Source organism: Trachypithecus francoisi, unplaced genomic scaffold (assembly GCF_009764315.1).
Source record: "Trachypithecus francoisi isolate TF-2019V2 unplaced genomic scaffold, Tfra_2.0 Lachesis_group7, whole genome shotgun sequence".
Lineage (NCBI taxonomy): Eukaryota > Metazoa > Chordata > Mammalia > Primates > Cercopithecidae > Trachypithecus > Trachypithecus francoisi.
Genome location: NW_022681472.1, coordinates 27497764 through 27523093, shown reverse-complemented (window position 1 = coordinate 27523093; position 25330 = coordinate 27497764). Strand labels below are relative to the sequence as shown.

At 39.1% G+C, this 25330-nt stretch overlaps 1 protein-coding gene and 1 long non-coding RNA gene across 4 annotated transcripts in view; one reads left to right on the top strand and one right to left on the bottom strand.

Annotated features, from left to right (window-relative positions):
• The window catches only part of TRPA1 (transient receptor potential cation channel subfamily A member 1), a 65830-nt gene extending 56279 nt beyond the window's left edge, over nt 1-9551 (top strand). Inside the window, exons 24-27 of the mRNA XM_033202294.1 lie at nt 1785-1853; nt 5688-5801; nt 7863-7960; nt 8638-9551. Of these exons, the coding sequence (XP_033058185.1) occupies nt 1785-1853; nt 5688-5801; nt 7863-7960; nt 8638-8848 (492 nt within the window). The 3' untranslated portion in view covers nt 8849-9551. The remainder of the gene's footprint in view (nt 1-1784; nt 1854-5687; nt 5802-7862; nt 7961-8637) is intronic.
• LOC117078805 overlaps nt 1-25330 on the bottom strand; it is a 279082-nt gene that overhangs the window by 87975 nt on the left and 165777 nt on the right. The gene's annotated exons all lie outside the window — the stretch shown is intronic.

Sequence of the window (25330 nt, the reverse complement as noted above, 5' to 3'; positions counted from 1 at the left end):
GACTTAAAACAGTACTTGGCACATGATAAGCATTTGATAAATGTTAGTGACCATTAAAAGTTCATAATTGATCTCTTCTATGGCTTACAAGCTCAAGTGTCTTCAGACCCTAGGTAAGTTTCTAAAATATGTGAAGCAGCAGGTATGAGATGGTTAGTTTTGGGGTTAGTTTTTTTTTTTTTTTAAGACAGGATCTCATTCTGTGACCCAGGCTGGAGTACGGTGGAGTGATCATGGCTCACTGTAGCCTCCACTTCCCAGTCTCAGCTGATCCTCCACCTCAGCCTACCTAGAAGCTGCTACTACAGGTGCTCAACACCACACCCAGCTGATTTTTGTAGAGATGGGGTTTCGCCATATTGCCCAGGCTGATCTGGAACTCCTGGGCTCAAGTGATCCTCCACCTCAGCCTCCCAAATTTCTGGGACTGCAGATGTGAGATGCTGCGCCTGGCAGAGATGGTTGGTTTTGATGGGGGTCAATGTAAATTGGAGAGAACACCCATCTGAAAACTTGCAAATTAAAAACCAAAACAATATTATCCTGCCCAGTGAAACCTATTTCCTGACTGTATCCACTTCTCAGTGCTAGTTTGCAAGCCCTAGAATATATTCTCCCTCTCTTCATTCATTCTGTGACTGTTTTGTTTACCTATTATGTGCCCTACTCTATACTAAGCACTGGGCATACAGTGTTGAGCTTGACAGATCCCTTGTCTCATAGAGTTTACTGGACTTTGAGCTCCTCAAGAGCAGTCACTGACATTTCTTTCTAGTGCAGCATGCAAGATGCTGGCTCAGCAAAGGCAGGAACTAAGTACCAGAAAAATAAATGAGTGAGTGAAATGAGCGAATTCAACAGATTGAGTAGAACTGAGCTAGCAGCTTCCCCCTCCTAATTCTATCTAGCCATACATTTCTGGTTTCTCACCAGAGCCTCTCCTGCCCCTATAGTATATGTTTTCCTTCTGAACATATGTAAGATATAATATGTATCATTCTCTCAGTTTAGTATTTTTTTTCCATGTTGTTAAATCCCTCTTGTCTACCTTAGTTACTAAACTCCTGGAGTTTCCCACCATGTTGCTTGGCTACACCTAATTGCATGTGATATCACATCATCCCTGTCCTTTCAAAAACTAACAGGTTATCTTACATGAAATTAATTTCGGATTAATTCATGTGTCGTAAGTTTTTATAACACTTAAGGGTACTGAACCTCCGAATGTGGCCATCACCGTTGCAGAAGTATATAGGCCTTGTAGTTTTCTGTAAGGTGTATTACCAAAGTATTCTGCAGCTACTACTAGTAGTAGATCATATGCCCACACTCCCACTTTAGCCACAGAGACCTTGCTATGGTTTGAATTTTTATGTCCCATCCAAAATGTATATATGGAAACCTAATCACCAAGAAGATGGCATTAGAAGGTGGGGCCTTTCAGAGGTGAGTAGGCCATGAGGGGAGAGCCCTCATGAATGGAATTAGTTCCCTTATAAAAAAACTATGAGGGAGCTTATTAGCTCCTTTGTTCTTCTGCCATATGGGAACACATAGAAGGTGCCACCTATGAGGAATGGGCTGTCACCAGAAACCAGTTCTGCCCGAGTCTTGATTTTGGACTTCCCAGCCTGCAGAACTGTAAGCAATTAATTTATGCTATTTATACTTTACCCAGACTAAACTATTTTGTTATAGCAGTGTGACTGGACTAAGACAGACCTTACATGCATTTTTCAGTGGGCCGTTAAACTGTAGTGATTAAATTTTGTGTCATACTTCAGATTGGTTTGGCAGTTGGTGACATTGCTGAGGTCCAGAAACACGCATCATTGAAGAGGATAGCTATGCAGGTAAGGGCAGTGCTTCCCCACTTATGGCAGTGTTATCTTCTGGTAAACCCACAATAAGTTAAAAATATTACAAGTCAAAAATGGGCATTTTGAAGGAATATGCCAGTTGTAAATTTATACCACTTACACTGTAAAGTTGGACTGTTTACCCTCCTGATCATGTGGCTGACTGGGTTCTGTGGCTCGCTGCCACTGCCCGGCATCCTAGGAGAGTACCACACATTGCTTGCCCAGAACAGATCAAAGTTTAAAATTTGAAGTACAGATTATACAGAATATACATCACTTTCGCACCACCATAAAGTCAAAAATCATGAGTCAGACCATCCTAAGTTAGGTATTGTCTGCATCACGTTTATTCAAACTTACTGAAACTAACACCATTATCGTTACTTCCTTTTCTGAGAGCACAGTTCTTTAGCATAGAAGCTTTCTTAATCCTGAGGAGTCACATCCTGTATCTGTTTGCATGTTATCTGGTATACCTGCTCTAATAAAAGATGATGAAAAAAATGTCCTAGAACAATCTTAGCAGAGAAATTGAGAAATTGCCTGAGCATCTTGTGTTATGTTAAAATGTGGCCACTCAGGTAGCTAGCTGCTGGATCAAGAACATCACTGGCATCCTAGTCCCACTGTTCGAAGGCGCTCCTTATATTTTATGCAGGGAATCACAGGGTCCCCACGGCATGATTTATGTTGAAGTTTTAACTGCATCTGTGAGGTTTTGTTCTCTTGTGACATCTCTCTCATTTTTATAGACAATTTGATGTAAAATTTGGTGTCAAAGTTTCCTGGCTAGGTATTTGGCTATTGAACCTTGTGAGGTACCTTTCTGTCATACAACACAAAGTTATTTTTATGCTCTTGACTGGATTGTCTTTAAATTTCAAATTCAAATGGCCATTTTTGATGCTTCAAGGATATTTGTTGACCAGTTGACTGTATGCATTCAGAAACTTTGGCCAGTTTGAGAGAGGAGATGGAAAAGTCATGTAATGATATAACTTTCTATTCACTCTTGTCTCCTCTTCACTTTTATTTGTCCAAATTCTTTCTTCTCTGTTATTCATTCAGCCATACACTAATATTTATTTATTGAAAAACAATGTTTCAATACATAGTGTATACAAAGTCCAGTACAACTTATGAGAGCCCAGAGGAAACAGAGGGATGTGATCCCTGACTATTCTACTTAGCACACCAGCTAGGCATTCATAGAATTAAATATCAAAAATCAACTGAGAACCATTTGTAAATTCTATGCTCTATGACATGGCTGTATATTATACAGAGATACAGAGTGATTGGAACATTTAGAGAACAAACACAAATGATTATCAGGTACAGAAAAAAATGCAAAAATAATTAAGGGAATGCTACATGGAAGGGGTGAGATGAGTCAGTGTTGAAAGGTAGTTGAGATTTAACAGGACATTGATACCGTCCTGAAAGGAGGGGCCAGCAAGAGCAAAGGGCCACATCAGAACTGGGGAAAACGGCCAAGGCACTGGCCAAAGGCCCTGGCCCAAGGCCCCCCTTGCCTGGAAGGATCATTCATGTTAGTGGGTGATTAGATTGCTCCAGATGATATGGGGGTTTATTCAAAACCAGCAAAGAAAAACCTTAGCAAAGGGCACTAAATGATGAAGTGCTTCAAGTTATTTTGTAAGTGAGCGAAGAGTTATTCTCAGCCCTTCCACAATGAAAATGGTGTTTATAGTGATCTGTTGTTATTTTGGTATAGTGAGGAAAGATTGAAGGCAGGAAAAGCTAATGGCAGGTTATTACTGTCGCAAAGATGGTGTTTAGGACTTCAGGTGTATGGATATGGAGAGGAGATGTATAAACCTCTTGGCAGTTATGTCAGCAATACCTCATAACTGCTCTAACAGCTCTTTAAAATACCTTGGGGAATAGATAAAAAGAAGAATACAAGCAAAGTTGGGAAGCTCACTCAATTACAGTGTCAGTGGGGTTGAGCTGAAAAGCACAAACCTATATTGTTTACTCTGCTCTCTGAAAGTAAATGGCACAAATCCTAGTACCCCCATGTTATCTATGCCTTGTTTTGGATCAAAAACAGCATCAACTGGAAAACCAGAAAGCCATTCTCCTACTTCTCCTGAGTGGTTTCTTAAGAAACTCTCTGCATCCATTCTGAAACCTATGTCTGAGCCCACAGCAGAACCATGAGCAGAACCAGACAAGAAGCACACATTTCCGACAGGGCCATTTAGTTCTCTCAGAGAATCATCTCCATGGGAAGTGGAGACAGGCCTTGGGACAACGCATGCTGGGAGATGTGTTCTTTATGGGGACTGTCAGTTCCTTAGGGACAGGTGTTATGAGTATTTTGAGGGGCTTGAAACTGTTTGGGTGTTTTTAAATGTTGGTATCTCCACTTTCCACCACAGTTTTGGCAGCTGCAGACAGTCCATAAACATTTATATCCCACTGCAAATTAGAAAGGGAAATCCACAGAGTGCATCTTACCCTTCAGCATGGAAAACCCACAAGTTAGAGGAGGTAAAGATGCTCCCTGAGCCCAGTGGAGCCAGGTTCAGTGGGTCCTGCCAGACCCACACTGGACCTGGGGCTTTGCTTGCCAGCCTCCCCCAGGACCATCTTTGAGAGACCTATGTAGATAATGAAGAGGTTAAGACACACTATGTATTTTATCTGTTGGCAAACATCAAGCTTGAGTAAATCTTTTTCAATCAAGTGTGAGGAAATAAGACGTGACCTCTAAAACTGTACGTATGGGAAGGGGAAAGTAGTATCACCCTAAAGAGCAAAGGGGAAAAAAAGGAACCCTAGAAATTATTATAGAAAATCAGTGAAAATATTTAACTGGTGTTATTAATAAAATACAGGAAAACATAGCTTTTCTTGAAGCTGGAACTAATGCACAGTATGTTAAATGGTGGTAAGTGCTGTAAAAATAGCAAGGAAGCCACATGGGGAAAGTCATATCGGGGACAGTGGGGAGCCACAATTTTAAGCAGTGGTGTCAGGGAAGTTCTTACCATTTCACTCTTTATGGCTATAAATCGCTAATATTGGAAGGTGTTTGGTCTTAGAAAGAAAATCTCACTAGTCGTTACAGTAAACATACCTATTTACCAGATACAAAGGGGTATAAAAAAGCAGAGATAAATTTGGCAAAAATAAATGAAAAAAATTAAATGTGGGGAAATATCTCATTTGCTATCCCTGAAAATAGTAATTATACTTAAAATTCACCATAGTTAAACCATTTAGCACCTGATAGCACAGACATGAAAAATGCATGACATACTCTTAGGCATGAGAGTTCTAATTCTTTTACTGCTTACCTTTGCCTTCCTCCAGTTAAGCACTCCTTCTCTCCTGCCCTAGGTGTGTATACATATGTACACACACACGTGTGCATGCACACACACATTCACACTGTCCAGTTGTGCACATTTTGTAGTATTGCAACACCCCAAGAGTATGAACTACCCTTTTCTTCTTTAAATATCCAGCATTGAACAATAAAACATCAGGTGACTATCCCGGAACAATAAAGAGCAAGTGACTAAATATTGAATTCCTTTTTTAAGCAACTTCTTCCTCTCTTTCTTTTCCTGCTCTAAGGCAGATTGCTGCCCTGTCAGTGGGTGAGGTGAGAGGAAGGGGCAGGTGGCTGTGAGCTAGGGGATAAGGAAGCCTGGCCAGCCCAGCTGTGGCACAGAAGTCAGGACATAGAAATCAGTTTCCATTTTGCTGTATTAATGATTACCTCTGTGCCATATAAAAATTCCAGATACTAACTAGTGATTCTGTCATTAAACCCAAAATGCACTTTAGGTGGAACTTCATACCAGCTTAGAGAAGAAGCTGCCACTTTGGTTTCTACGCAAAGTGGATCAGAAATCCATCATCGTGTATCCCAACAAACCCAGATGTGGTGGGATATTATTCGTAAGTACACGTAACAAATAACAACATCAATAATATGACACTGTTTGACATTCATTCATTGTGTTAACCCTAAGGGGGCCCTTTTATAGACTTTAAGTCTTCTCTGCCTGTGGGCAGAGAAGTTGTGCTTTAAAAAAAAAAGGATATGATTCACCCAAGATGTGAAAGAGCTGGGTGAGAGGAGGGTGATATTTGCTCTCCCCTTTCAGGTGGCTCATCCATGGCATCTGTGTTAAATGCATGCTGTCCCTGTTAGAGCAGATGGGCCAGGGACCAGCCACACCCTTTTAGTGTCTTTTTTACCGTACAGGTATACTTTATTTGCTTTTCCCAGTCACATGTCATTTACATTTATGTGTAGATATATGTGTATATACAGCCAAGTGTTTAGAATACACAATAAAGAACACATTTACACACACACACACACACACACACACACACACACACATACACACAATGTATTAATCCGTTTTCACACTGCTATAAGGAACTGCCCAAGACTGGGTAGCTTATAAAAGAAAGAGGTTTAATTGACTCACAGTTCCGCTTGGCTGGGGAGGCCTCAGGAAACTTGCAATCATGGCGGAAGGTGAAGGGGAAGCAAGGCACCTTCTTCACAGGCAGCAGGAAGGAGAACGAACACATGAGGAACTACCAGACAATTATAAAACCACCAGATCTTGTGAGAACTCACTCACTATCACGAGAACAGCATGAGGGAAACCACTCCTATGATCCAATTACCTCCACCCAGTCTCTCCCTTGACACGTGGGGATTATGGGGATTATAATGCAAGATGAGATTTGGGTGGGAACACAAAGTCTTAACCATATCACACACACACACACGAACACACATGCACACACACACAGTGTCCACTATAGAAAATGAGCTAATTAAGTGATCAAAGACTAAGCAAGACCATTGCATTATAATGGAAGAAGGGCCATATGAAGAGCCAGAATAACTGGGTGCGAATCCTTAGTATGCCTGGGCTCCCTTCATCTCTATACCTGTTCTTCCTGAGTCCTTTTCAGGTTAATTTCCCCTGTGTAGTCATAAGGTGATAAAAGTGGCCCTGAGTATCAGTCTAACCCCACAATATTCTAACCCCACAATATCTCTCCAGCTGATTTTACACATGTCCATGGTTACAATTACTACCAAAACAGAATGCTCAGCAACTGATTTCTCAATCCTAGAGCTCACCCTTCAGTTCCCGGCCCCTATACCCAGCTGCCTATTTGACATCTCCACTTGCATGTTTTAAAGGTGCCTCACATTCAGCAGGTTCAAAACCAAACTTCAATGCTTTCACGTTTCACCCTCTCCTCACATATCCCCTACAGGAAACGAAGTGAAAAAGTCCTGGTTCCTCTTTGCAACAATGTCAGCACCATTCATTAGCCTGTGTGAGCCAGCCACCCAGGAGTCACCCTTGATCTGTCCCCTCCCTCTTCTTCTCCCCTCAGTCTGGTCCATTTGACTTCCTGGGTGGCCTGTGCAAGTCACCATTTTCTCTCACCTGGAAGCCTAGAATTACCTCATTCTTGATCGTTTCACATCTGCCCTTTGACCCTCTCCAGTCAACTGTGGTTTAAATATATTAAATTAAAATGAAATGTATTAAAATAACATTTCAGAAATTTCTCCAGGTGAAACTTTGTTGATTGGTTGAGTTGTATTGGATAATGTGCAGTGCAGTTTTAGAAATTAGCAATGAATCGCGTATAGAATACCACCTTCCATGATGGGCATTTCTCATGAAAATGTACAGAACAATTCAGCAAAGCCCCTTTCTAAACAATTTTCTACCCTAATTTACTGCTCTTTTGTTTTATCTGTACATGTTTTATTTCTCTCTGACTATATGTATGACTTCCTTTCACAGCTCTTTCTTCACATATCTCTTTCTCCTGGCAGATTGTGGGTTCCTTGAGGGCATAGCTATGCCTTATGCATATTTGTATCAGTGGTGGTTGAATTTTGGCACATGCTTAAGAAAAAGTTCCTGAACTGAATTCAATTTGAGTAACTACTATGTTTTTATCCAGCAGCATATATTCTATTTTTTATTTTGCACTGGAGAAATAAGACAAGAAATACCAAATGCTGATACATCTTTAGAAATGGAAATATTAAAGCAGAAATACCGGTATGTATTTTTCCTTCTATCTGTACTTGAGAAATTTAAAACTCATAAATAATAATGCACAATATAAGGTTATATTTTATATTGGTGTTTATTTATTTTATAATTGTCATGCTTTATTGACAGCTGTAGCTAGTGTATTGAGAGTCATGAGATATTCTTTAGAACCAACAACATATTTGCCGCTATTCACCAATCAGTTTGGCTTCCAATAATAAGTGAATAAAAATTAAAATGCTGATTTCCTTTCTCTTGGAGGTAGTATCATAAACTGTATTCTTCATCTGAATTCATAAAGCAAAGCTCTGAAAGCTTTTGAAGATCCCTGGAGTAACTATGTGGTGGGCAGTGGTTAAGCATGAGGGTTTTACAGTTAGTTAGTACCTGAGTTCAAACCCCTATTCAACCAGGTACTTAATAACTGTGACACTGGGCAAGCTGCTTAACCTTTCTCTATAATAGTTTCTTACCTGTAAACTGGGAACAAAAATAAACTAGCCATGAACTAACAGTGTAACTTTGGGAAAAATCATTTAAACTTCAAAAACATTGTGTTTCCTGGAAGGATTGTGACTACCGAGGTTAAAACCTATGCCTTCCTACATTCAGAAGGCTTCCTACATTCAGAAGGCTAAAAGAATAAGTGAAAATAAATTCATGAAATGTGTATGTCCTTTTAGGCTGAAGGATCTTACTTTTCTCCTGGAAAAACAGCATGAGCTCATTAAACTGATCATTCAGAAGATGGAGATCATCTCTGAGACAGAGGATGAAGATAACCATTGTTCTTTTCAAGACAGGTTTAAGAAAGAGCAGATGGAACAAAGGAATAGCAGATGGAATACTGTGTTGAGAGCAGTCAAGGCAAAAACACACCATCTTGAGCCTTAGCTCCTCAGACCTTCATGAGGCTTCTAATAGGGGGGTGCATGACTTGCTGGTTCTAATTTTCAGTTTAAAAAGAGTGAGGAAGAAGCAGAAATCTGATTTCACTATGTGTGAAATCATGGTTCCTGCATGCTATATAAAAGTAAACCATCTTTTATCCTCTACTCATATTTTCTACCAATCACTATGTATTGGGGATATCTTTGCAGATATGTTCAAATTGGACTTGACTTTGATGAGAGATAATCTCATTATTTGAATGGGTAGAAAATGAATTTGCTAGAACACACATTTTTAATGAAAAGAAGTAATAAATGTAACTATTAAGCTAGAATGCAAATGTCAGTACTAAATTCCTGCTTGCTAATTGCATAACATGTGATGCCCTAGAAAATAGTCACAGGTATTAATAATGCCTTAGATAATAGCCTTAAATATTAGGTTGAGGTCTATCTAACCTAAGCTGCTTCTTGGAAAGCTTCTTCATGTTGAAAGAACCTGTGGGTGGCACCATGTGCACTATTCTGTTCCTACTGTGATGAATAGCCCCACTCTTCTTGCTGTCCCGAACACACCTGATGTCACTTTGAGCCATATAGTTGAAGCAAAAATTAATAGGCCTTATGATATGCACGAATTTTACTGTAGATAATATATGTTGTTTCTGTTTTTGTTTGCCAATGAGCATAATAAATGTAAAACCTATATAGTATCCCCTGTCATTATTGTATGAACCTTTGTTTGAGATTTGAAAAAACACGCCTCCATCACATATTCCCTTTTTTCTTTTGATGTCTACTCAAATCATGAATTAATTACATACCTCATCATTAATCTTTTCAAGGTCCTTCTCTTGTTTTGTCTGATTTTCTCCATCATCCTGATTTGGATGTTTATTCCTTCACTACCCCCAGGAGACATTCACTCTAATGGATATGTCTTTGGCTAAGTATGTGTCCCTGTGTTATGCTGTACAGTGTTGTTTTGAGTTTGTTATTATTTACACAGATGTTATTATGCTGTAGCTTTTATTTCTGTTTTATGATTCTTATTTCTCATCTCACTTATTTCTTATTTTTTTTACTCATTTCTGTTTCTTACTCCTTTTCACTGGACATGATGTTTACAAGATACAATTGTGTTACTGTATTCCATCTAGTACAGGGCTTTTGATGCGGCTTACTATTTCATTGTGGGCACCCACCACACTGGACTTTTCTAGAGTTGGACAGCTTGGTTACTTCCACCTTCCTGCACACATTCTCAAACATACTGATATTCATACAAACCAGCAGAGTGCTAAGGGACAATATGTACTATTACAAAACCAGACACTTTTACATTCATGGTCCAACACAACACACGGCCTAGAGGGAATGTTGTATATGCCTTAATCTTTGATATGAATAATATCTGTGTTCTTTATATTTCTTAAAACAGAAAGCCTGGAAAATCACAATACAGGAGCAATAACCAAAGATCTCTTGATCATAAAGACAAATGGTCTTTTCAGTCTTCCCTTTCCTCAAACCTTGTATGGCATTGCACAATATAGATATCAGTCAAAATTTACTGAGTGCTAAGAATGTGAGAAACACTGTACCATGCCTGTCGTGGGAAATATTTAAATAAACGGATTGTCTTACAACAATCTCATCAACCTGTACTCTCAAGAAGCTTATAATTTAATGGTCTTCATTGATTTTCTCAGTTCTTTCTCCTTTAGCCCCAAACACAGAACTGCTTTTCCACTGTTTCCACTGATTGCTTCTTTCTTTCCCGACTGGCTTCTATTTCCTGCCAACTAACTCCATGTGTACATCCCTGTGGTCTGTACTTGACTGTGTTTCCTCTGTTTCCTCACTTCTGCTCCTTCTCCTAAAATCCAGTCCAACATTTCTGCAGTTCTTCAAATTAATTACATAGAAACCTGAATTTGGTGGTAAGAGAAACAAACCAACTCCTCTGGACTTCCTGTTTTCCATCAATGGTACCAGGATTCTCTCAGGCTCCTAGACTCAAAAGGACTCAACATACTAAATTGAGTTAATCTTCCTAAAGTGAAGCTCTAAGCCTTCACACCCATGCTAAAAAGCTTGAACGTTTTCTTTTTCTTCATAAGTAACCTAATCTTCTTAACCTGGCTTCTCAATCCAAATTAGCTTTATCTTCCAGTATTCTTCATTTCACCCAAATTGGAAGACCATTGTTTCATGAAGACACTATGTTTTCCCAACTCCCTACCTCCAATTCTATTCTCTTCCAGCCAGAATTTCCCCTCTCTAACTCTTAAAGCTCAGTTTAAATGGCATCTCCACCTTGAAGTCTTTTCCTAATGCTCCCCACTCATTATGCTTCCTGCCTCCTCTGAACTGGCACAGACTGCACTTCTCCTCTGCTACTACAGCCTGTTAACGGTGACTGTGACTTGCCACGTCCTCCCCCAACTAGAGGGTAGACTCCCCGAGCTTAGTGGATCACTATCACCAGTAGTCTCAAAGGAGGCAAAGAATTACATCCTATTTCATTTTTTTTCATCTTGTGGGGCTTCTAGCACTGTTCCTTGCACATAACAGATGCTCAACAAATACATATAGGCAAATCAGAGAAATCAGTGAAAATAATAAATACTGTAGACCTGAAAGAGACTGCAAGAAAACTGGCTCAGTCTGCCTCAGAAAAGTGGTTTAGTGTCCTTTTTCTGTTGATACTGTGTCCTAGAGAAGTTGAATGACTTGCCTGTCAGTGGTGGAGGAAGCATTAAACACCACTTTTCTGCCTTTTTGTTCCCACCGCTTCAATCTGGGCTGTTGTTTTAATGATTGTTAACTATGATTAGCATGGGCACTTGAAAGGCTTGTGTTTTGCAAGAAGCAACTTGTGCCTTCATATTGACTCTAATTCTATTGGTCGAGTGACTCTGGGCATGTGTCCTCCTCTCTAAAATGGTGGTGATAGAATATATTCTTTATGGTGTTGGTAGAATTGGACAACCACACGCATACAGAGTACCTAACTCAGTAAACACTATTGCAATGTGTTCAGGAAAACCGATTTACCTGAGCTAAAGGGAGTTACAAAGCACTAGGATTTTCACATCATACCAATTACCCATGGAATTTCTTTAGCAGTTAATTAATTAGCAGCCTGATATAAATTGAAGCTCCCATGTACTTCTGAATCCCCTCAGCCAAACAAATCCTGGAATGTGTGTAGTAAAATTAAAACTTTATATTTAGAGAAAATTGTGATTAAAATATTTCAGCACCTTTGTCATCTTTATTTTTGCTTTAGACTCAATTCATTAAACATTGATGGAGCCCCAACTCCTTGCAAGTCAGAGTAAATCATCATCAATGAATATTTTTTAACCATTTTGGACATTTTGATGTGAGCACATTAGATAATAGCAAAAAGAAAAGGCTTATGAAGTTTTCTGTGTATCAGGCACTGTTCCAAGTACTATGTACTAACTCACTTGATTCTCAAAACCTATGTGGTAGGCGCTATGATAATTATCATCTTTGTTTTGTAAAACAAATCATGACACTTCTAGGCTGAGTAGCTTGTTCGAGGTCACATTGCTGAGATGAAAACTCAGGCAGTCTGCTTCTAGATTTTGTGTTCTTAGTGCAAAACTATACTATCTCCTAAATAAGAATCAGACAAAAGAGCACACTTTCTTCATTGACTTTATACTTCAGAGGTTACTGAGTGGATATCTGAAATGTAACATTCATAGGTAAGGGCATTTTAAGGTTAAGAGACATGGGATACCACAAACAATAAAAACAAGTGAGCAGACATTGAAGTCAGGAAGCCTGAGTCATAGACTTCAGACTTAGGGCATAATTGTTAAAGGCACAGTTGAGTGAAGTTGTTTAACCCATCATGAAGTTTAAACCATCATGAAGCCACAGAGTGAACTAAACTGGGCTGATTCCTAGAATCTGAAGCAAGTCGTCTTGTCATTTGGCTCTGATTTTGCTTGATAGTTTTAGTAAAGTGATAGGAGACAACAGAAGACAGGAAGATGTGGGCTACCCCTTGCCATTTCCAGCTCCAGACACCCTACGCAAGGTGTCCAGCATTTCCACAGGTTTCTAGGAGGCAAAAGGAGGCATGATCCTGAGCTGCAAACATCAACAAGGGAAACCGCTGAGGGAAACCGGGCCCTCTAGGGGTGTAATTGATACTGAGCTGGAAGCAAAAGACCTCATTGAGACCTCCCTTGTGTGCAGGAGGATCTCTCATCTGAGGAAAACCTACAGCGACATTAACGTATGCTTCTGTTCCTTTTTCTATTGAGATTTATCGAGAATCTGCAAGTCCAAAGGCAGATGGTGGCACTTATTTAAAAAGTTTTCATTTCAATTGCTTCAGATAATACAGACTGCCAATAAATAGATGCACAAAACAGGTGTATAAAGTGGTACGATAGTCCTCCCTTATCCCTAGTTTCTCTTTCTAAAGTTTCAGTTATCCTCGGTCTACCACGATCAGAAAAGAGGTGAGTACAGTACAACAAGATATTTTGACAGTAAAAGACTACAGTCACATAAGTTTAGTATATTGTTATATAATTGCCCTATTTTATTATTAGTTATTATTATTTCTTTTTATGCCTGATGTATAAACTAAACTTTATTATAAGTATGTATGTATGTGAGAAAACATAATGTGTGTATATACATATATGTGTATATATAGGGTTCAGTGATATTCATGATTCCCCCCACAGAGAAGGAAGGAACACTATACTTTTATGTGAATCACAAATACTTAACAGCTTAAATAAGACATAATCCGCTCTCCAGAACCAAGTCTGAAAAACGTAAGTATTGAGGGAGAAAACTCTCAGAAGAGACAGTTATCAGAGGTAATTTGGGTTGTTTTAAAAATTCATGGGGAGGAGGATGAAGAAGACGGAGATTATCGCTCATGGGCAGCATGTCTGTGCTTGTGTCAGTACCAGCAAAACCTAAAAGGAAAACTTCACCTGCACCTTCTAAACTTGCAACAATCTAATTTGAAGCAATAGCAAGGGTCAGGAATCTATTAGAATAACAACCAGCTCTTCTACAGCCCCACAGGAACAGTTACTCTCAAACTCAAATTTCTTAACAAACATTACTGCAGGCATATTCCAGATGCAAAGCAGGGATCTTTGGTTAAGGCCTTTCACAAAAGAGAAAAATATGAGGAAAAATCAAACGGTTCAACAAAGGCAGTTTGTTTTTCTGTCTACAAGTCAACTCAGTAATGGCAAACCCCCTGTAAATAAGTGGAGATCCACAGGCCTTGCAGATGGCTGATGCAGATCATTAATTCTGAAGGAACCAAAACTACCTAAGGCCAGGGGAAGTGGCTCATATCTATGATCCCAACACTTTGGGAGACCACAGTGGGAAGATTGCTTGAGTCCTAGAGTTTGAGACCAGTCTGGGCAATATAGTGAGACCCCCTATCTACAAACATTAAAAAAATAGCCTGTCATGGTGGCAGGCACCTATAGTCACAGCTACTCAAGAGACTGAAGTAGGAGGGTCACTTGAACTCAGCGAGGTCAAGGCTTCAGTGAGCTGTTACTGCACCACTGCACTCCAACCTGGACAACAGAGCAAGTCCCTGTCTCAAAAATAAAAAAGAAAAAGAAAAAAAACTCTCTAAAGAATTCATAATTGAAATAATCCAGAAGCTGAGGTTCAAGACTGCAGGTGTCTGTACTTTCAGGATACCACAGGCAGATACAAAATCTTTCATAATCCGATAAACCTCCAAGTACCAAGTTTTCTGTGATGTTGAGTGGCGTTCACAGTCCTCGAGATATAGGTTAGGTCGTGTAAATAACTAAAACCAGTAAGCCAAACTGCAGTCTTCAGCAAGGGACTTAAAGTCTCTTCTACCCCAGCAGTCTCTTCTACTCCAGCAGTTGATCAACAAGCATCTTCATGACCCAGATGGTTGCCTTTCAAATTCTGAGTGTGGTAAAAGAAACCAGAAAACTCTTGGAGAGCTATAATACTGAATTGTAAAAATGTGTACATTTGTCACCATCCAGTATCACTTTGAAAACTTTCCCAATTATAAATATGCTAAAATCACCCAAATGTAAATAAGATGGAAAATTTATTAAATCAAATAGTCTCTTTATTTATCGCAGGGCAAATGCTGAAACTGGGGCTCAACCCAGGAGGCCACAGGAGTTTTTGGCTTTCTGCAAGAAAAAATTCAAGAGCAAGCCAATAGAGTAAAGTGAAAGCAAGTTTATTAAACAGTAAAGGAATAAAAGAGTGGCTACTCTTCCGGCAATGAAGCCCTAAGGGCTGCTGGTTGACTATCTTTATGGTTATTTCTTGATCATATGATAAATAAGGGGTGGATTATTCATGAGTTTCCTGAGAAAGGAGCAGGAAATTCCCAGAACTGAGGGTTCCGCCCACTTAAAGACCATATAGGTTAACTTCCAGATGTTGCCATGGCATTTGTAAACTGTTGTGGCACCAGTGGGCTCTTCCTTTAGTATGCTAATGTATTATAATTAGAATATAATGAGCAGTGAGGGTGACCAGAACTCACTTTTTTTGCCATCTTGGTTTTGGCGGATTTTCGCTGGCTTCTTTATTGCATCCTGTTTTACCAGCAAGGTCTTTGTGATTTGTATCTTGTAAAACCAGTCCTGCTGAACTCCTGTCTCATTCCCAAGTATAAAACCAAGTTGTGCCTCTAAAACCTCTATAGCATCACTGTCTAGTGGTCAGCTCTGCCATTCCTTCTCAGTTGATAAGATGATGAAATGGCCCTTCGCTCATCCAAATTACTGTAAACTTAACACTCAGTGTGCAAGATCTGACTGTACCTTTTAACATCCTGTTTCTATGCTGCCACATCAGTTCTTCAAGTTGATAAGACACAAGTCCATAAAGGACACTGTCAGTAAATAACCAGCCAGAGGATCAGAGATTTTGAAAGTTTCCATCAACTAGTGAATGCCAACGCACAGTGCTTTATCAAACCTTTGAAATACATACCATGTTAATTTCACAATATGAAGTAAATTGCATATGTGACATGTCTACTTTTTCAAAATTTTATGTTTTTAAAGTGGTTTCTATTTTTTTTGACTATAAAGAAAAGTCAACAAGAGATAAAGCTAAATTCTACTAAAACATTTTGAGCCATGTTTTATATTGCCATTTTAAGTCTTAGCACTTAGAATGAGAATCATCAAAATGTGGTGATTCTTTGTTATCAAAGATAATAGCACCAGGGCTTCACTAATGTTCTTTGCGAGTGGAGATTCATCAAGTGGAGTGTCTTTTTTGTGGAGTTTTTGCCTAAAAAGCTGGATTGCTGCTTTGAGTTTTCCCCAAGAAAATTCAATTATCATATGCCAGTTTGAAAACAGAATAAAATAAAGCCCCAAAGTGCCAAGTGGCTTAAGGTAATCATTCCAGTCTATTTTTTGTTAAGTTTTTTTTTTTTTTTGATTGGAAAAGTATTAGGGTCAATAGAGCCAAAACATGTGGCAGGCCTTTCAAGTTTGTTGCAAATTTGCTGCTTGGGTACAGTGTTTTTTAAAACTCAGGTTCTTAACTTCTTGGAAAAGATGAATGGGAATGAAATCAGAATGGGGGTGTTTTGATTAAATTATTTAGAATGGCAATTACAAAAATAAGTACATATTTTAAATGTTTTCACTTATCGTTATGATTTGCATTTAAATAAATATTTTTGGAAATCATTTTCAAGAAAAAATATATGTATATATACATAAAGTATCAGAAAATAGTAATTAGCTATAAAATGTAAGCTTACAGGGATGAGTAAATACATGTTTACAGTCTGTAAAAACTTTATAGGTACTATTTATAAGTAAGTGTACTGAGAGTTATTACTAAAGATAACTTTTAAAATGTAAAATCTGGCTTTAAAAGTATATTTTAAATGACAGTATAATGTTACACAAATCAGATGGGTAAATAGCAAACCAGGATTATACACTTGAGATATGCTCACATACAGAGTTTTATCTGTTGTTAAAAATTTTTATTAAGACAAGAAGTATCAGATGCTTTCTAAACAACGAATGTATCACTGATTTAAAAAAATAACCACTTAGTCACTGAGCAGCTATCATAACCTTCAAAGGAGAAGATTTAAGGCAACACAAACAAAAATATGCTAGCTTAACCTTGCACGTAAATCTTCTGAGAGTCTGCTGTAGACAGAGGTTTCAATTCTGCACCACCTCATGCTTGTGACCCACAGAATTCCCAGCTGGATTTAGTTTGTCTGCACTACACTTTTAAAACAAGCTAGAAAAAGGCAAACTCCCTGTTCTTCTGGTGCCATATGTGTATATTTTGGCTATTTCAGGGTAAGGGTAATGGAAAAAAGGCACCTTTTGTTTCATTTTTCATCATAATGAGGCTACCCATTTGACATATATGACAATTCTACCAGATAAGACAAGAGCAATACAACACAGGGCAGAAACATGAAGAAAAGAATATTTTCTAAGGTCTTCTTGGACACTACATAGTTCTTTTATGATGTTTTCAAATTTATTTTTAATTAATCGTGCCCAAAGCCAAACTTTGTTACAAGAGACACCTATAAATATTTACTAATCAACGAATGTCACAACAGACAAGGAATGCAGTAGCATGAATGTGTTATGACACAGGGCACATGGGCAGATGTTTTTGGGAAGATGACAAACCCGTTCATAAATTATCACTGTTTACATTTCAAAGCCCAAGCCAACCACTTGTAACTACAGATTATATCTTCAGTATTGATCACTGACAGATGTAAAAAGTCAGACTGGCTTTCACAGGTATGGGTGGTGAACAGAAGATGAAATACCTTATCTCATTCATTTTTCTTAGCAAGGACTCATTCTATTCAAATTAAAGATACTGCTTCATAACATACTTGTAACTAAAAAATAGAGGGTGGATAATTCTTTTTTTAATTGTTAGATAATCAAGAATATAATTCAGGCAGGGTGCAGTGGCTCACGCCTGTAATCCCAGCACTTTGGGAGGCCGAGGCAGGCTGATCACGAGGTCAAGAGATTGAGACCATCTTGGCTAACATGGTGAAACCCAGTCTCTACTAAAAATACAAAAAGTTAGCCAGGCACGGTGGTGGGCTCCTGTAGTCCCAGCTTCTGAGGCAGGAGAATGATGTGAATCCGGGAGGCAGAGCTTGCAGTGAGCAAGAGATCATGCCATTGCACTCCAGCCTGAGTGACAGAGTGAGACTCTGCCTCAAAAAAAAAAAAAATATATATATATATATATATATATAATTTAAACAGAATAAGTACTCATTAGTACATACAAAAAAAGATATAAAGAAACAAAACAGGCAATATAAGAAAAACTTAAAAAATTAAAAGAAAACATCAAGACCTACACAAATGCAAAAACATAAACAAGACTACACAAGTAAAATAAAATCTATCAATTCTGACAACTAATCTGAACTTCAGCAAAAACCAAAATACTCCCTTTCTGGATTAAAAAATATAATCCCTAGAGAATAATCTAAACTAGTATTATAAAAAGATGAACAAATAAATATACCAACATAAACAGCAGGAGTGACAAAATGAACTTAACCCAAAGAATGCAAGAGAAAAAATATAAAATTATGCAAAATTATTGCTTTACATGGATAAAGATTTGACCAACAAGGAAGTCATGAGTTATTAACCTTTTTGCTTTCATTAAGTTATCAAAACATGTCAAGTTATAATTAGTAGAAGTGAATCATTGATAGATACATTGTGGGAGAGTCTTATCACACCTCCATTAGCCTAATCCCAGCTCCACACTTAGGAACTGTGTGACCTGCAAAGGTTATTAGAACACTGTTGCCAAGGAACTAGGAAAGAGAGGTCTGCTAGTTCAAGGCAGCAGCAGAGAACAACCACTGCTGGAGAAACACAGGTACCCAAGCTAAGTTTCCAGGTCAGAGCAGGGACCAGATGAGGTCAGGAAGATGAGTCTGTATGAGATAGGAGCATTTCTGAAGCCTTTAAATAGCTGAATACATTGTATAGCGTTACTCCCTCACCTGACCCAGGCTAATCTCTTTTTATGTCAGTCCCCATTTTTCCCTTCCAATTTCTAACATTCATATTCCATTTTGAATAATTAAAAAGTTTTTTTTTTTTAAACTAATAACTCATGGAAGTTGAGTTTGTGGATAGAGAGGGGAAACAATAAGTCTGAACCAGTAGTGGGCCTTGTTCTCTTCTCCTTGAACCTAGGTTTTAAAATGACAAAAATGAAGTTACTTTAGTTCACAAAGAAATCAAGGGTCCCTTTAGCCATCTCTGTGTCCCTTCAATAATTAATTCACCACTAGACTTCAGCTGAAGGGACCTGCCTTACTCCAGCTATTTAGTTTAGCTCTATGTTCCTCCATTTCTTGTTCATCATAAGGAGGTTTGTCCCTTATTTCCTCACCCCTCTAAACAACATGCTTCTGTAACAGCTGGTCCTGAGGGTGGATAGGGTGTTTTAGTGTTCTCATTTGCTCTTTCAATAAGATGCCATTTCCTCTTGACTCTTGTATGTTCTGGTGCCTTGCTATTCAAGGTGTGGCCTGTGGGCCAGCAGCATGGGCACCCTCTGAGAGCCTGTTAGACATACAAGATCTCTGGTCGGGAATTGTGGTTCACGCCTGTAATGCCAGAGCTTTGGGAGGCCGAAGCACGTGGATTGCTTGAGTTCAGTAGTTCAAGATCAGACTGGGCAACAAAACAAGACCCCGTCTCCACAAAAAAATACAAAAATGAGCTAGATGGCCGGGCGTGGTGGCTCACGCCTCTAATCCCAGCACTTTGGGAGGCCAAAGCGGGCAGATCATGAGGTCAGGAGATCGAGACCATCCTGGCTAACATGGTGAAACCCCGTCTCTACTAAAAATACAAAAAAAATTAGCCAGGCGTGGTGGCAGGCGCCTGTAGTCCCAACTACTCGGGAGGCTGAGGCAGAAGAATGGCATGAACCCGGGGGTAGAGCTTCCAATGAGCTGAGATGCACCACTGCACTCCAGCCTGGGCAACAGAGTGAGACTCTGTCTCAAAAAAATAAATAAATAAATAAAAATGAGCTAGATGTGGTGGCAAGCTCCTGTTGTCCCAGCTACCTGGGAGGCTGAGGTGGGATGATCATCTGAGCCGAGGAGTTGAGGATCCAGTGAGCTGTGATCATGCCACTGAACCTCAGCCTGGGTGACAGAGTGAGACCTTGCTTCAAATAAAAGAAGAAGAAAAAAAAAAAGAAATGTGGGATCTCAGGTCCCCGCCCTAGGCACTCTTCCCTCCTCATCAGAATTTGTATTTTAATAAGTTCCCTTGGCAATTCATATGCAAGTTAAGGTCTGAAAAGTACTACCTAATGAAGCTTCACACTAACACTGCTGGATGCTTCATTTAAAATCAATCAAGTGGCCAGCACGGTGGCTCACACCTGCAATCCCAGCACTTTGGGAGGCCAAGGTGGGCAGATCATGAGGTCAAGAGATCGACACCATCCTGGCTAACACGGTGAAAACCCTTCTCTACTAAAAATACAAAAAATTAGTGGGGCGTGGTGGCGGACACCTGTAGTTCCAGCTACTCGGGAGACTGAGGCAGGAGAATGGCATGAACCCGGGAGGTGGAGCTTGCAGTGAGCTGAGATCACGACACGATACTGAACTCCAGCCAAGCCTGGGCAACAGAGGAAGACCCTATCTAAAAAAAAAAAAAAAAAAAAAAAACCCAAACAAACAAAAAAGAAACAATCAAGCAAACTATAGTCAAATATAGGAAATGCTGCATACTTAAGCTATCTCCACTACCTCCCAAATTCACAATGCACATTGGCTTAATAAGGCTCTGAGAAAACTTGTAGTAAGTAAACCACTTTTTTTTACTTCACTATTTTCCAAACTTATATACCCACGGGTCCCCTGGCACATAATAACTATTAACATCCTTCAGGATTTATGATCTATAGAACACATTTTGGGAAACACTGGTGTAATGGACATATATGATGAAAGGAAGTAAATCACTAATTAGACACCTCTTTACATTGCAGTTTCTTCATCGATGCAATGGAGATAAAATAGGACCTATCCATCTCAAAGGATAGCTTTGAGAAGAAAAGGAAATAGATGTCAAAACCTTTTGAAAATGCAAGTGTTTCAGATACTTTCATTCATTTATTTTTTCACTTAACAAATATTTATGAGTGCCCACTCTGTCCCAGGCCTGTGCCATGTGTGGGGGCTACAGCAGTGAGAAAAGCTCTTACTTTCATTGAGCCAAAAATCCATCCGAGTGAATTAAGGATTCAGATTTATAGACCACAAATGTAGGCAGTGATCCCCAAGAGGTAAAACATTGCTAAAGGAGTCCTATCAGTGTTATTTTAATTCAAAATGATTTATTTAACTAGCAGAATGCTTTCTCAAAACCATAAGGGAGCAGGAGTACCTACTGAGTAATAATAATCTTAAATTTTACACAGAACTTACCGATGTCATCTAACTGATGGTGTGCTGGCAAGCTAGCCCCTGTTGTATAGTATTTGCAAATATCTACAGTATAAATATTCTCACCATGGTCAATTAATTTCAAGATATCAATATGATGTCACTGGATGTGAGGATGAGAATATTGGCAAAATCAGAAAAAAGGTGCACTATTGGTCATTGTGAGCCAGTGCAAACCAACTGCAGTACATCATGACATGAACCATTCTAAACATTTCACATAAAATAAATCATAACTACCCTATAAGAGAGTAACTAGTGTCTTCCCTATTTTATAGATGAGGAAATTGAAGCTCAAAAAGATTACATAACTCTTCCAAACCAAGCAACTAGAAAAGGAGGTGATATGGTTTGGCTGTGTCCCCACCCAAATCTCATCTTGAATTCCCACATGTTGTGTGTGGAAGGGACCTGATGGGAGATAGTTGAATCATGGGGGTGGTTTTCCCCATACTGTTCTCATGGTAGTGAATAAGTCTCACAAGATCTGATGGCTTCATAACGGGAAATCCATTTTGCTTGGCTCTCATTCTGTCTGCTGCCATCCATGTAAGATGTGACTTGCTCCTCCTTGCCTTCCACCATGATTGTGAGACTTCCCCAGTGATGTGGAACTGTAAGTCCAATTAAAACCCTTTATTTTGTAAATTACTCTGTCTTGGGTATGGCTTCATCAACAGCATGAAAACAGACTAATACAGGAGGCTAGCATTTGTACTTAGAGACATATGACTCTAGAGACCTATCCTCAGACACTATGGCCCAGTACTTACTAAGCTTGCCACTGGCAAGCTGTGAGGTAATCCCAAAGGTTAGTGTCAGCCAAATCCACCTCATTCACTTATTCATTCAATAAGCAACCAAGAATACTCAAGGATAGTGAATATGCTTTGGATGAGATGCTTACAATTGCTTCACTGGGGTGAAAATATTCTATTTGGAGGGTAAAATAAACTCAATATTTGGATTTGGCTCACACACTCCTCTGTGACAGAGCTTCATTTTCACAGGACAGCCACAACAAAATTCCCTTATTTTGGCATTCCAAAGAAACTGACATTTGGCCACACTGCTAAAATTGATAGGCTGAGAAATTATGATAGAAGTTCAGATGGGCACATGGATATATGTACATAGTTTCTGCTGTCTGAATGGTGTGAAAATTGCCCTAGATTAAGCTAAGGTTATTCTAGTCAGTCTTAAATTGGCTAAGATTGTATATCGGTTTGCTAGGGCTAGACAATAAATAACAGACATTTATTGTCTCAGAGTTCTAGAAGCTTGCCAAGATGTCAGCAGGCTTGATTCCTTCTCAGAGCTGTGAGAGAGAATCTGCTCCAAACCTCATTCCTAGCTTCTGGTGATTTGCTGGCAATCTTTGCCATTTATTTGTTTATAGAGGCATCACCTGGATCCATCCCTTCATCTACACAGAGCATTCTGTGTGTGTGTGTGTGTGTGTGTGTGTGTGTGTGTGTGTGTCTGCCTTTGTGTCCCAATTTCCCCTTTTATAAGAAGAGCAGTTATATTGGATTAGAGACCACTTTAATGACCTCATCTTAACTATTAATAATTACATCTGCAATGACCCTTTTTCCAAGTAAAGTCACATTCTGAAGTACCTTGGGTTAGTGCTTCAACATAAGAATTTTGGGGGAAGGAGGGGAATACAATAAAAGACAGATCTGTCTGCAAAAGCAAAACTCAAAATAATGATGCTTTAAAAAATAATACAAATAAAATTTATTTACCTCTATAAACAAAGTCTAAAAGTGAGCCCTACTAGACTAATAGGCTAATATGGCAACTCTGTTCCACATAATCCTATCACCCTACTATCCAGGCAAGTAGTCCTTGTCCTCAGGATTCAAAATGTGAGCATCCATGTTCCAAGCGGTGGATTAAAGGAAGGGATAGGAAAAAGGGGGTACACCAGCTGTCTCTTAAAGAAGGCTCCAGCAATCTACACATCATCATTTACTTAAATGCCATTACCTGAACTTAGTAAAGTGGCCACATTTTTCTTTAAGAGAGACTGGGAAATACCATGCTAATTCCACGCAGGTGTGTGCCCAGATAAACGTTCTGTTATTTAGAGGAATGGGCCAATAGATGTTGGCAAGTCAACGAGCAATCTCTACCACAGTGAATAGAAAAAAATACAAAATTACATTACCTGTGTATACAGGGCCAGCTCTAAAGGGGGAGGCCATTTCTAATGTCAGTTACCTCACCTAACAGGGAATGTTGAGTCTTAGAACAGAAGCATTTCCTAGGAGAGTGGGCTTTCACTAAAAGACAGAGAGGACTTGGCCAGTCTGGTCTCTGAAAGGCACAACTGTTCACAATGGCTTGCAAGAAGTGAACTCTTAAGTAGAATGACCAGTCTTAAGGAAGTAGGGTAGAAACTAGTTAATGACATATTTTAGGTAAGATCTTCTTTTTCTTTCTGGAAATCCATGGGGAATGGGATCACATTTGAAAGTTCGTAGAGAGCAAGCACATTTTTAAAATAAGCCAAATTATTCAGTTTTATGGCACTCTGTATGTTTATTTCTCTTTTTCATCACTAATTTCCTACAGCTTCTTTTTGAACCTGTTATTCCTTTTTAGGCGTGAGCAAGTTATCGGGTCAAGGGATTTTGCCCACACTTAGTTAAGAATATTTAAATGATGAAACAGAGTCCATCAAGGCCAACATCATAGGGATAGTGGTAATTATTATACTCTAATTACAGATTTGATACTGCATGGTCCATTACCCCCTTCTTTCCTCCTAGTGGAACTTCCTGTTGAGTGAACTTTGGAAGTTCGAAATGTGTGTGGGTGTTTTATTAAAGAGGGCCACTTTATCTGACTGTGAGCTAATAGCTTCCACAGTCTATTGCACACACGTTCACTCCCAGAGCTCTCTCTCCATTTCACCTCTGACCCTCTGCTCAACGGTTAAATTCAGTAGCTGCTTGTCCATGGCTACCACTACGTTTAACCAAAAAGGGCTAGTTAGTAGCTTTCTCCCTGCCCTGATAACCTCAGAATTAACTCTTAAAAAGAAAGAAAGATACATGGAAATTTGCACAATTTCCGAAAATGTAACAATCAGCCCTTGCACTGAGGTATAGAAAGGCCCAGCATGCCAATGATAGCTGAACTAATAGATAACATTACAAAAAGATTTACTCTAGATTCTAGGAGTTGCATCAAAATCCACTCTGAAGTGGTTGGAGCCAAAATAGTCTTACAGATATATTAGAAGGATGAAGACTAGCTTCAGGTAGCTTTGATGGTTAATTTTATGTGTCAATTCGACTGGGCTAAGGGATGCCCAGATAGCTGGTAAAGCATTATTTCTGGGTATGTCAATGAGGGCGTTTCCAGAAGAGAATAGCATTCAAATTGGTGGCCTGGGTAAAGAAAATCACCCTTACCATTATGGGTTGGCACCATCCAATCTGCTGAAGGCTTACATAAAACAAAAAGACAGAGGAAGGAAAAATTTGTTCTCTGGTTAAGCTGAGCCATCCTTCTTCTCCCACCCTTAGATATTACCCACTCTCTCTCCTCAGTTCTTAGATCTTCAAACTCAGGTCAGGACTTACACCATTGACTCCCTGGTGTTCGGGCCTTTGGGGTTTGACTGGAACTATTCCACTGGCCTTCCTGGGCTTCCAGCTTGCAGATGGAAGATCTCGGGACTTCTCAGCCTTTATAATCACAAATGCCAATCCTTCATAATAAATCTCTTTTTATGTATCTATATAAGTTCTATTGGTTCTGTTTCTCTGGAGAACCCTGACTAATACAGTGTCCATAAAAGAGTGTTTGAATGGTGGCTTAGTGTGTTTTGTGCTGATACAAAATACAACAGAGTACTAGGGAATAGGTAATTTATAATGAACATACATTTATTTCTCATAGTTC